The sequence below is a fragment of the Hemitrygon akajei genome, chromosome 31 (genome assembly GCF_048418815.1).
Source record: "Hemitrygon akajei chromosome 31, sHemAka1.3, whole genome shotgun sequence".
Taxonomy (NCBI): Eukaryota; Metazoa; Chordata; class Chondrichthyes; order Myliobatiformes; family Dasyatidae; genus Hemitrygon; species Hemitrygon akajei.
This window is the reverse complement of record NC_133154.1, coordinates 17,278,437-17,291,398: the sequence shown is the minus strand read 5'-3', so window position 1 is coordinate 17,291,398 and position 12,962 is coordinate 17,278,437. Positions and strand designations below refer to the sequence as shown.

Below are 12,962 nucleotides of genomic sequence, written 5' to 3'. Positions count from 1 at the left end.
TTATGAGGGATATAATTATTGAATAGGACTGGTTTTATCCCAATACAATACACTCCTGTGTTACTGAGGAATTGCATTCCTGGAAAGTCATTGTATTGCTTTTTTTGTAAGGCAAATTTTTTTAAGGCTAATGTTAATTAGATTTTTTTCCTGCATAAATTCTTTGAGAGCAAAACTTTATTCCCTATCTCAAAACTTTTTTGGTGATTTGTGAATTCTGAAAAGGCAAATTTCCATTACCTGAATTATTATGTTATTCAGGTAATTAAATTACCAAATAATGTTAAATTGCCATTGTTCATGATTATACTTGCATTATGTTGTCAATCTCTCTATTCTGATTAACAGGAAGTTAACTTTTGTGACTATGTAATATAGATCTCATTAATGGTGAGGGCTTGACACTATTAGATGTTAATGGAAAGGTTTTTTTATATAAAGTAGTGCAATTTTTTCACTTTATTCTTCACCAAATATCCTTCAATCATAGCTTTGAAAATTACAGCTACAAAAGCCTATCCTTAGGCTTGCAGGTAAATTTGGAAGACTATTGTCAAGCAGGGACAATTAGATTTTTAAAAAATGCATGTTCTGATCTTATTGTATGTTTTTCATCTTCAACAGCACTGTGAATAATAGTTTGCATTATCCTTCACCAGTCAAAGCTTCATAATTCTGACTGTTCTTTACTGAGTCCTCTGCAGATGTGCTTCCCCAAAAGCTGCTTAAAAATGGGATGTGGTTCTGGTCTTTTTCAGTAGTTATATCAGAAAAAGCTTATTGACTACTATAAGTGAAAAGTGAGTAATTTGGTGGAAATGGCTTTTTAAATCCATTGCATTTTATTGTTTTGTGTTCAAATATGTTCATTAATTTATAGAAAGTTGCAGTACCAGAAGTGTTCAACCTTTTGGCTTAAAACTTCTAAATTTCTGCATTTAATTTATAACTCTTGTTCCTCAGGCCCCAGTGAACTTCTTTTTGAAAATAATATTCATCTTATCAGTTTCCATTTATTTTCTGATAGAGCACACTGATTCAACATTTTAGTGAAGGGTAATAAGTTAGTTTCTTCAATCTAGATCATTTTTATCATTGATTATAAATTTGACTGGTCTACGTGGCATGAGGAAAAAATATATCTAATGGTGACTCCACCAAAGCCATGATATCTTAAAAGCCTGCATCTTCTGAGATCCGTGGAATATGACCTTACTTTTCAATTTTTTTCTCATTACTAGTCTAACAACTGTGCTAGCACCCTGATAATCTTTACTGTACTCTTTTTAAGATCTTCCAATTTTCCTGAATTATTTTGCCTAGAATTATTCCAGCTATATTCCAGCAGAGGCAACAGTGGTTTATAAAGTTATAACATGATTTCTTTATATTTTTATTTAGTGACTCTAATTACTGACCTTAATACTCCAGTGTTTTTTGTTATCAACTTGCATGCTATCTTGAATTGTGTTTCTGGACAATAGCATCTTTTTTCCTGTACTAATCTTTATAAAATAATGTATCAACTTTTCATGTTAGGCCTTAGATAGATAGATAGATAGATACTTTATTCATCCCCATGGGGAAATTCAACTTTTTTCCAATGTCCCATACACTTGTTGTAGCATAACTAATTACATACAATACTTAACTCAGTAAAAAAATATTATATGTATCTAAATCACTATCTCAAAAAGCATTAATAATAGCTTTTAAAAAGTTCTTAAGTCCTGGCGGTAGAATTGTAAAGCCTAATGGCATTGGGGAGTATTGACCTCTTCATCCTGTCTGAGGAGCATTGCATCGATAGTAACCTGTCGCTGAAACTGCTTCTCTGTCTCTGGATGGTGCTATGTAGAGGATGTTCAGAGTTTTCCATAATTGACCGTAGCCTACTCAGCGCCCTTCGCTCAGCTACCGATGTTAAACTCTCCAGTACTTTGCCCACGACAGAGCCCGCCCTTCCTTACCAGCTTATTAAGACGTGAGGCGTCCCTCTTCTTAATGCTTCCTCCCCAACATGCCACCACAAAGAAGAGGGCGCTCTCCACAACTGACCTATAGAACATCTTCAGCATCTCACTACAGACATTGAATGACGCCAACCTTCTAAGGAAGTACAGTCGACTCTGTGCCTTCCTGCACAAGGCATCTGTGTTGGCAGTCCAGTCTAGCTTCTCGTCTAACTGTACTCCCAGATACTCGTCTTAACCTGCTCCACACATTCTCCATTAATGATCACTGGCTCCATATGAGGCCTAGATCTCCTAAAGTCCACCACCATCTCCTTGGTCTTGGTGATATTCCTAAGGGTATCACTTTATATTTCTGTGTGCAGAACTCCAATAGATGGTTTTCTGCTTATTTCACCATCTTTGCCATCCTGAATCTTGTGTCTACTACTTTTAAGTTTCAAATCATCAGCTAACGTAATGCTGCTCCACATTCTCTAGTCTGCCATTTAGTTTTTAAAAAAATGCAGAAAAATGGCCTTTGTAGCTAACTTTTGGGGAGCACCTCTGTAAGCTACATCCTGGTCTACAGAATACTCATTGATCACAAATTATCTCCCACCTATTATTCTGCCCATTTTTTATCTCTATTGTCACTCTTCTCTGGGAAAGTGCACACATCGTGTTAAATTGGGTTGTTTTAGAAAATGAAGCAACAAAGCAGAATTTGAGAGAAATCTCAGAATCCTCCAAATCACCAACCTTTCGGAAACCACCAGGACATCCCATAATTACTGTGTATTACCCTATTGTAGTTGGATAGCTGCAGAGTTGGGATGGCGATGGAGGGCTGTTTTTAGTGGGTATGTATGAGAGAATAGTTCATAAGGGAAAGGAGTGAGGGGATCAGATTGACAGGACTCTCTAAGACACAGCAAAAACTCCATGGTCAAACAGCTAGCAGAACTTGGGAATAATTCTATTGATTTAATGTTAGTGCAGTATAGGAATCTTGTTGATGGCTATTCCATTCCAAGTCTATGTATTCAGCTATGTATCCAAAGTCTATGTATTCACTAGTCAACCTTCTACCATGTTAAAAATTTGTTCAGGTTAGTGATACACTGACTGCTAGTCCAATTTGTACCCACTACTTTCCAACTGAAAGTATTTGTTCTTGATCATAGTTTATTACATCATCTGCTTTTGTGCTGAAGATTACATGCCTTTTTATTTTTTTTTACTTAGGCTGAGCGAGTTCATGAACTAAATGAGGAAATTGGAAAGCTACTAGCCAAGGCAGAGCAGTTGGGAGCTGAAGGAAATGTTGAAGAATCTCAGAAGGTCATGGAAGAAGTAGAGAAGGCAAGAGCAAAGAAGAGGGAAGCTGAGGTAAGAAAATGGCTTGTACTGTTAATTTTTTTTTAATCCTTCAATTTAGTAAAGTTTTTCTGCATTATGTGTAAGTGTGAAACTTACCCACTTTGAATTCTTTATTTTCCCCCCAAATACGAGCTCAATTTGGTATTTAATCAATTAAATTTGAATGTTTATTTCAATTTGAAATGCCGATTGTGCAGAAGTTTATTAAAACAAGTGTCTTTTAGAATTCTCCAAAAATGTGAATTGCAAGCTGTGATTTATGTGAAAAAAATGTGGCACCAAATGTGTTAAAATTTACGCTTTTTAATGCTGGTTTGCCAAGTTAGGTTGACATGGCAAATAAAATTTTAAACTTTATTTTTGGAGACAATTGACAATGGTTAAAACAGTACTTGGCACTTTATTCAATAAAATTTATATGGTTACAGGCAGCACCTGTAGGTAATCTGAGCAATCCTGAGGAGAAATCTAATCTTGTTAGTATCAGGCAGTTTCTCCACGCAACCCCATCCCATCGTCATTTAGATTACAGATAAGTAATTTCAGAAATTGATATCTAAAAAATTATCATTCCCCATAAATTATGCAATTACATTGATCATTGAACTTGCACCATTTTCTTGGTGTGCAGACTGGGCAGCAAACATTTGTTTTATTTATTTTACAACTTATCTGTGTTCTGATTTCCAGTATTGTTATAATGACATGGCAGATTATGTTATCACTGTCCATCTGTAGTTTCACTTGTGTAATTCATTATCAGGTGCCCTGGAGACTGAAGTTCCTAAAGGGGTGTTATTACTGATAGCTAATAGAGAATGTGAAGTGAGAAGGGCCAGACATGTGGTGTAAAATATCTGGGTTAGTTGTTTCAAGCAATCCAATTTATTATGTGTGTAATCATATCAATGTTTTAGAAATGGTAATTTTAGGTTTCAGTGTTGGTGAAAGGTTGTCAATGAACAAGTTGGCTGATTCAGTTTTATATTCCTAAGTGTCTACCCTGTAAAGTACAACATATTTTATAAAATTCTTGGTTCTCACAGTAATTCCCAAGTTACTGCAAATATAAAGCTACAGCCAGCTTGTAATCAGTAGCAAAGGCTGCAAAGGAATATTGATGATTCACTGGAGAAGCAGAACAACTTTAATAAATTTATATTAGAAATTGTATTAGATCCTTTTTGTGTAGTAATTAAAAACAATTGTTTTTTTAAATAATACTTTTGTTTAAATCACTGACCAGAGCAGCTCACATCAGTAGTTAATAGTTCTAAGATTGAAAGTAACTTTCTGCCTCTCTAACCCAGATGAGAACTAAAATAATGAGTCAGAATCAGGTTTAATATCACCGGGATATGTTGTGAAATTTGTTGTTTTGTGGCAACAATACACTGCAATACATAGTAATAAACACTATTAATTACAATAAGAAGTGTATGTATAAAATAAGAGTAGTGCAAAAAGAGAGGGGGAGAAAAAAAAACTACTGGGTTCATTGTCCATTCAGAAATCTGATGACAGAGGAGAAAAAGCTGTTCCTGAAACGTTGGGTGTATTTTCAGGTTCCTGTATCTTCTCCTTGATGGTTGCATTGAGAAGGGAGCAAGTCCTGGGTGATAGGGTCCTCAATGATGGATGTAGCCTTTTTGAGGCAATGGCTTTTGAAGGTGTCCTGGATGTTGGGGAGGCTCGTACCTATGATGGAGCTGAGTGACTTTACAACTTTCTGCAGCCTTTTCCAGTCCTGTGCAGTGGCCCCACCATACCAGATGTAACCAGTTAGAATGTTTTCCATGTTACATCTGTAGAAATTTGTGAGTGGCTTTGGTGACATACCAATTCTCCTCAAACTCCTAATTGAAATACAGCCACTATCATGCCTTCTTTGTAATTACATCAAAAAGTAAGGCCCAGGATAGAGCCTCATTGATGTTGACCCCCCAAGAACTTGAAACTGCTTACCCTTTCCATTTCTAATCCCTTGATGAGGATTGGTGTGTGTTCCCTCAACTTCCCCTTCCTGAAGTCTACAATTAGTTCCTTGGTCTTACTGTGGATGCAAGGTTGTTGCTACGACCCCACTCAACTAGCTGATGTCTCGCTCCTGAACTCCACCTCATCACCGTCTGAACTTCTGCCAACAATATTTGTGTCGTTGGCAATTTTATAGATGGCATTTGAGTTGTACTTAGTCACACAGTCATGAGTGCAGGAAGAGTAGAGCAATGGGTTAATTAGACATCCTTGAGGTGTGCTAGTGTTGATTGTCAGCAAGGAGGAGGTTATTTTTGATCCACACAGACTGTAGTCTCCCAGTGAAGAAGTCAAGGGTCCAGAGGGAGGTATGGGGGTAACACAGACAAAATGCAGGATGAATTCAGCATTTTGCGTGTGTTGCTCGGATTTCCAGCATCTGCAGATTTTTTTTCTTGTTTGTGGAAATACAGGGGCTCTTGGTTTCTAGTTTTGTTCCCATGCAGATCTAATTTCTTTCTCATTTCCCTCCTGGATATTCATGAGGGTAATGTTCCCAATAAAGGCTCTATTTTCTACAGTGGCTTTATTTTTTTTCCAGAATAAAAATGGTTATCTTTTTTCCAGAAACATTTGTTACATTGGATCTTTGTTTTAAAAGAAATTCCTTTGAGATTGACCACTCTTGTATAAAAATTGAACATTTTCCATTCTAGGTTATCATTTTTATCTGGGTGTATATGGCTTGTGTGTGTGTGCACGCATGTGTGTGTTTGGGGTACTCTATACTAACTAACATAGGTCACCTTATTTCATGGAAGCATACTTTTGTCATTTGGAAATTAATGACTATTTCCTTTAGTGAGCAGCCTTTAAATATTAAAGGAAGTCACTTAAAGGAATGCAAAGCCACCCTTGCCTCTCTGATGCATAGCTAGCAGAGTAAAGTTTCTTGAGATGCTGCATAAATGATGCATACAAGTTTTTAAAAATTACATTCATCATACAAATCCACTGAGTCATTAAGAAACACAAAGAGCTTAGTTAAAAACAAAATGCACAATTTTATGTTTTCAGCTTCATCAGAAGGCACAACAGCAACAAACCTAGGCATTTGCCAAAGAACTGATCACTCAGTCAATAAGAAATCAGAGCATTGTAAAATCACTTCTGTAGTTCAGTTATCTTTGAAAAGGGATTGCTCCCACTGATTGAGGGTTCTCCCTGGAAATTGTTTTGCAAGTGGGTGCTGCCTGTACCCACCATCAGTTTTGAGAGGTTGGGCTCAAAAGAATTCAAAGTGAGTGAATAACCACTTTAGTTAAAATGGGGAGAACCCTATTTGAATTATGTTCCAGAAAAATGCTATGTAATATATTTTTAATGTCATTTACTCCCTGGCTTACCCAGTGTTGCTAGTAAAATTGTAATTGAACTCTACCCTGTTGAATTTTTTAAAATTGATAAATCTTAATAGTTAAATCACAGTCCTCTGTCAAGTATTCTCGGCGATATGTTTTGGAGAATAACAATGTATTATGGAGAAATCCAGCTTGTAACATTGCATTTTTTCACCACCAGGGGGACACCATTGCTTCTCCTTCCTCCAGTGCATTTTGGGTAGGATGACATCACTGTGGCTGACTTGTGCTCTTGTGACTGTTGTGTATATTCCACAGAATGTTCACTCATTATATGAGAGCATTTCATTATGAAGTTACAAATAAAAATGCTTTATAAGTTATATCCAGCAATCTCAGAAAGGGTGCTACTTCTATTTGGTAGAACTATTACCAGGTTTTAGTGAGCTGTTTTGCCACCTCTTATCAGATACGTGCATAAATAGATGTTATGTAAAGAATACCATAGTAAAGGTGTTGTCTATGTATGAATGTGTATGTGTGTCTGACTGCATGATCGGGGCAGGAAAAAAAATCAGTTCAGACTGCAATTTGTAGCTAATTTTTTACCTTCAAATTGTGAACAAAGTAACATTCTAAACTTTTTTGTTACATTTAACTCTTGTGATTTGTTAGGCTTTAGGTTAAGTGATAATATAGGAAGTAGGCTTCATAAATGTGCCACCCCATACATGGAAGGTCCCTGGATGCACAGAGTAAATATTTCCTCCAAGAATTGAATTGTGCTTAAAAATGAAATCAACAATTTGGGTTTGAGCTGCATTTTGGAGACCTGGATGAAAATCTAGTAAGGCACTTGAGGGAGAAACTGTTGGAAAACTTTCAGGTGCTCCTCCAGATCAGCATAAAATATGTCTAAACACACATGAAATCTATTTTGGTGTTCTGACGAGCACCATTTTGCTTGGATGAAATTTGACTGCTGTAATAGTGACCAATGATATTTCATTGGGTAAAAGTAAAGATCTGCTTGTGTATACTGTAAAATTAAAGCCCAACCAGACAATCTCAACTTGGCTCTAGCCCATACATTAAACATATGGATGCCCAATCCTAACACAGTCAAGTCCCACCAGGCTTGGGTCAGGTTGTCAGCATTTTAAAAGATTGATTCCTGGCACGTTTATTTATCAATGGCTGATCTGACCAAGTTCGTTTGTTTTTTTGAGGTTTTAGATAAGGGAAAGTAAAAGAAAGGAAGACATTAAAATGAAAGTCAACAGTTAAAAATTTGAAGAGACAAAGCCCAAATGAAAAAACTGAAATGTGAAATTGCAAAAAGAATGAATCTTTTGAGGGAAGGGATTTTATTAATGCTTTCCATGGCCATACTGTATAACATTTCTGATGTTCAGACAAAATGATTGACATACCAAACAAATGTTTGCGACCTGATGGTGCTAGAGATTTATTGCTGCTGCCTAATGGTGAAGTAGTATTTTTAACAGGAAATGATTATAGTTGTTTAGCATTTACTATAGGTTGTTTGTTTCCATGCTGTGTCTAATTTTACAGTGATTGACAAAGTGCAAAGAAGTAATTGATCAGAATACAAAGTAAATGTTCAGAACATGTAAATAATGCAACATAAGGTTTAAGATGCTGTTTGATAATAATCATAATCACGAGCAGAGTTGGGCTATTCAGCCCATCGGGTCTGCTCCACCAGTCCATCATGGCTGATTTATTACCCCTCTCAACTCCATTCTCCAGCCTTCTTCCAATCACCTTTGATACTCTTACTAATCTATAACCTATCAACCTTTGTTTTAAATACTCAGTTATTTGGCCTCTACAACCATCTGTAGCAATGAATTTCACAGATTCTCCACCCGCTGTTAAAGAAATTCCCACAACTCTGCTCTAAAGGGACATCCTTTTTCCCTCCAGTGCTAGACTCCCCCACTATAGGAAACATCCTCTCTATCCAGGCCTTTCAACATCTGAAAGGTTTCAATGAGATTTCACCCTTATGTTTAAACTCCAGCAAATACAGGCCCAGAGGTATCAGTTGCTTCTCATACAGTACTTTCCTGGAATCATTCTCATGAACTTCCTCTGGAAGTTAATAATAACAAATTGATTGCTGAAGCCAATGTTTGAGTCATTCTAAATGAGAAATGTTTATAATGAAGCATGACAATAAATGCATTAATGCTTCAGAAGGTTTAATCTCACAGAGAAAATTACTAGTAAGCCCTTACAAATTTAGTCGTGCATTTATAAGACAATAGACAATAGGTGCAGGAGTAGGCCATTTGGCCCTTCTAGCCAGCGCCGCCATTCACTGTGATCATGGCTGATCGTATACAATCAGTACCCTGTTCCTGCCCTCTCCCCATATCCCTTGACCCCACTATCTATAAAAGCTCTATCTAACTCTCTTGAATACATCCAGAGACTTGGCCTCCACTGCCTTCTGGGGCAGAGCATTCCACATATCCTCCACTCTCTGGGTGAAAAAGTTTTTCTGCATCTCAGTTCTAAATGGCCTACCCCTTATTCTTAAACTGTGGTCTCTAGTTCTGGACTCACCCATCAGCGGGAACATGCTTCCTGCCTCCAGCGTGTCCAATCCTTTAATAATCTGATATGTCTCAATCAGATCCCCTCTCATCCTTCTAAATTCCAGTGTATACAAGCCCAGTCGCTCCAATCTTTCAACATATGACAGTCCTGCCATTCCAGGAATTAACCTTGTGAACCTACGCTGCACTCCCTCAATAGCAAGAATGTCCTTCCTCAAATTTGGAGACCAAAACTGCACACAATACTCCAGGTGGGGTCTCACCAGGGCCCTGTACAGCCGCAGAAGGACCTCTTTACTCCTATACTCAGTTCCTCTTGTTATAAAGGCCAGCATGCCATTAGCTTTCTTCACTGCCTGCTGTACCTGCATGCTTGCTTTCATTGACTGGTGTACAAGAACACCTAGATCTCGTTGTACTTCCCCTTTTCCTAACTTGACTCCATTTAGATAGTAATCAGCCTTCCTGTTTTTGCCACCAAAGTGGATAACCTCACATTTATCCACATTAAACTGCATCTGCCATACATTCGCCCACTCTCCCAACCTGTCCAAGTCACCCTGCATTCTCATAACATCTTCTTGACATTTCACACTGCCACCCAGCTTTGTGTCATCAGCAAATTTGCTAATGTTACTTTTAATCCCTTCATCTAAATCATTAATGTATATTGTAAACAGCTGCGGTCCCAGCATCGAACCTTGCGGTACCCCACTAGTCACAGCCTGCCATTCCGAAAGGGACCCGTTAATCACTACTCTTTGTTTCCTGTCAGCCAGATAATTAGGAAATGTGCCTTCTTTACTGATACAGACCTGTAATGATATATTCATTTTTTTAAAAAAATAGACCATTTTTGAACAAATATAAATTGTGACATAGTACTGTCAGGATTGCTATATCATAAATTATTAGGTCACTGTATATTTCTGAGATGTCTTCAGCTATTTTAATCAAAATTCATTGGCGAAAATGGGCACACAGTGAAATAAACTTTCAATATCTATTGCATTGATAATAGTACTGCCTGAATACTAATTCTGTTTCCATAATGTTAATCTTGCTAACAACTTGAAAGCTTTCAGTCCGTTGTCAGTGCCATTTATTTTCCCAGTACTCCGTTCTCTCTTAACGTCCATTAACTCCACCCTGAGCACATCAACCAGCATGCTTCAGAATGTAGGAGGAAACTGAATCATTTGGGGGGAAAACTTGCATGGTTACAGAGAGAATGTGCAAACTATACAAAGTACACCAGATAGATGAGAGAACTCCTGCATGGCTCGCCAATGTTCATTGTGTTTATTTTTAAGTGAGCAGATTTAAAATGTGATTGAGATTTAAAATCAGCATAACAATGTTCTATTTTAAAATAGAACTTGCATCTGATTAATCCGTTTTATAAGGACAATCTCTCATGCTGACGATAAATCAGCTGAAGAAGAGGATGTTACATGGTGGTTCTTGTTTCTTTTCATAGGAGGTTTATCGGAATTCCATGCCGGCCTCCAGCTTCCAACAACAGAAATTACGAGTTTGTGAAGTGTGCTCAGCATACTTGGGTCTTCACGATAATGATCGGCGCCTTGCAGACCACTTTGGTGGGAAGCTTCACCTCGGATTCATTGAAATTAGAGAGAAATTAGAAGAGTTACAGGTAAGAAATGTGGCCATTTGTTAAACTCTTGGAAAATGAAAGCTAGTTACTAGGTTTTCAAATGTTTATTCTACCTAGTAGTTAGCTTTTTCAGAGTTTTACTCTAATAATCCAGCATTCTCAGATTTTGGTGCCATAATAGCAGATTTTCTGGACTATTGGATTTTACTCTTACTGATAACCCCAGAATATTTTAAATTCATATTTTAAAATGTTACATAGTTATGCAATAATTCTTTCAGTGATCCAGGCGCATCTAAAGGAGATGTAGGATTAGAGACCTTTAAAGAAAAGCACGGGAACAGGGGCTCAGTGAGTTCAAAGGGAACACAAGAACAAGGCTCTGTGGAAGTCACGGTAAGGCAAGAGTAGCCTGGGACAGTTGTAGTCAAGCGAGGCCTTTGAAGTGTGACTACCAGAGAGACCTCTGCTTAATACAGATGAGATAGTCTGGGGTGACTGGCAGTGTGTACTCAAACCAGATGAGTGAGGCCTCTGTAGTGAGACTTTTTCAGAAAGGTCTTCCTAAAGCATAGCATCCCGTTATACAATGGGGGTGCCAGAGATAGGAGAGGTAACAGAAGAATGTGAGACATACCCGGCAACTAAGGCTCTATTGACCTTACTGACTTAAAACTATCATTGGCTGTCCACTTGAAGTTTTGATTGACTTTTAACACCTCTATTGTGAATGACAATTGATTTTGCGAGTAAGGAATTCAAACATGTACAATTAATTAATAATGATCAATATCTGTAAGCCAATTCTGTATAAAAATAGCAGTTTCCTGTTAAGACTTCAGAACAGTGTGGGTGACGGGTCCGTGCTGTTCTTCATGTGCTCAAGTAAAATTTAAAAATTGCTTCAGTCATAAGGCTGTGTGTGTTCTGGGCCCATTTACTTTAGTTATTTTATTAACAGTGATGACAGTTACTTCGACAGCTTCAATAAAGTTAAAGGGGTGTGCACGCAGGGCCCCAGTTAAGGAGAGCTTGAGAATAAGGCTCCAAAGAAAATGATTCCCAAACAATAGGATAGCAGATAGTCGTTTTACTGTAGCTCAAATGAGGACAGTTGGATCAGATTACAATGCAATAGGGCTAAATTATTTTTGTGGCTATTATAACTTACAAAATATTTGAAAACTTTCCAACTAAAGATATCAAATAATTTCCAGGGAAAGGTTTGTTCTCCAACAAAATTAATATTGAGATTTCAGAATTTATGCCCAGTTCGTGTTGTCCTGAGGCATAAACTTGGGTGCGCCTGAATTTTCAGTTACGAACCTATATTGCATTTTCAGTGTAGTTGCTGGCTTTCATATTACAGTGTGGAACTGATCTTGAGTTGTTGAGACTGCTGTTACTCATATCTCTCTATTATGACATGGAAAAAGTATATTTGGCCCATCAAGCATTTCCATCATTCACATTCTCCATTTTACTTCTGCAATCTATTCTTTCTCACGTTCACATCAACTCCCCTCTAATTTTCCTGCCACCCACATGCACTAGGAGTAATTTACAGTGGCCATTTAACCCATCAGCACAATATTGGGACGAGAGAATAAACCCAGACTTGAAGGACTTGAAGTCAGTATAGAACCTATCACTGTTGAAGCTGTTGATCAATTGGGCATCGATTGTTTTCACGCCCAAGAACAACAGGGTGAGCTGCTTCAATGGCTATTGGCTGGTAGTACTCACATCTACTGTGAAGAAGTACTGGTAACATTGCATTAGGGTTTCTAATAACTGGAGAGCTTTGAGGGAACCATGCAAAGAAAGACTCTTTTAAGTATTGAGAAAATAAACGTACAAAAGGCTGCTGTTCCATTGTCTTGGGAGTGCAAAAGCACAAGTTGATTGAAGATTAATTTAAAAACTATGAATTGAAGAGAAGCTTATTTTAAAAAAAATCTCTTGGACTTTCGTAAAGTGTTTATCTGAACTTGTTGATAAGATTTAACAGAATTTGCAGTCATCACAAAACAAAGTTCAGATCGCTGTATGTGATCAGAGATTAGGCAAATAGATGTCATTT

The 12,962-nt window shown here is 37.4% G+C and overlaps 1 protein-coding gene across 6 annotated transcripts in view; it reads left to right on the top strand.

Moving 5' to 3' along the window:
- The window catches only part of LOC140719010 (putative RNA-binding protein Luc7-like 2), a 59,602-nt gene that overhangs the window by 33,105 nt on the left and 13,535 nt on the right, over positions 1–12,962 (top strand). For 4 of the 6 annotated variants that reach the window (XM_073033322.1, XM_073033324.1, XM_073033327.1 and 1 more), the window contains 3 exons: positions 3,201–3,344; positions 6,894–6,932; positions 10,742–10,918. In XM_073033322.1, coding sequence (XP_072889423.1) covers positions 3,201–3,344; positions 6,894–6,932; positions 10,742–10,918 — 360 coding nt within the window. The remainder of the gene's footprint in view (positions 1–3,200; positions 3,345–6,893; positions 6,933–10,741; positions 10,919–12,962) is intronic. The other 2 variants (XM_073033323.1, XM_073033328.1) reach the window with 1 other exon arrangement.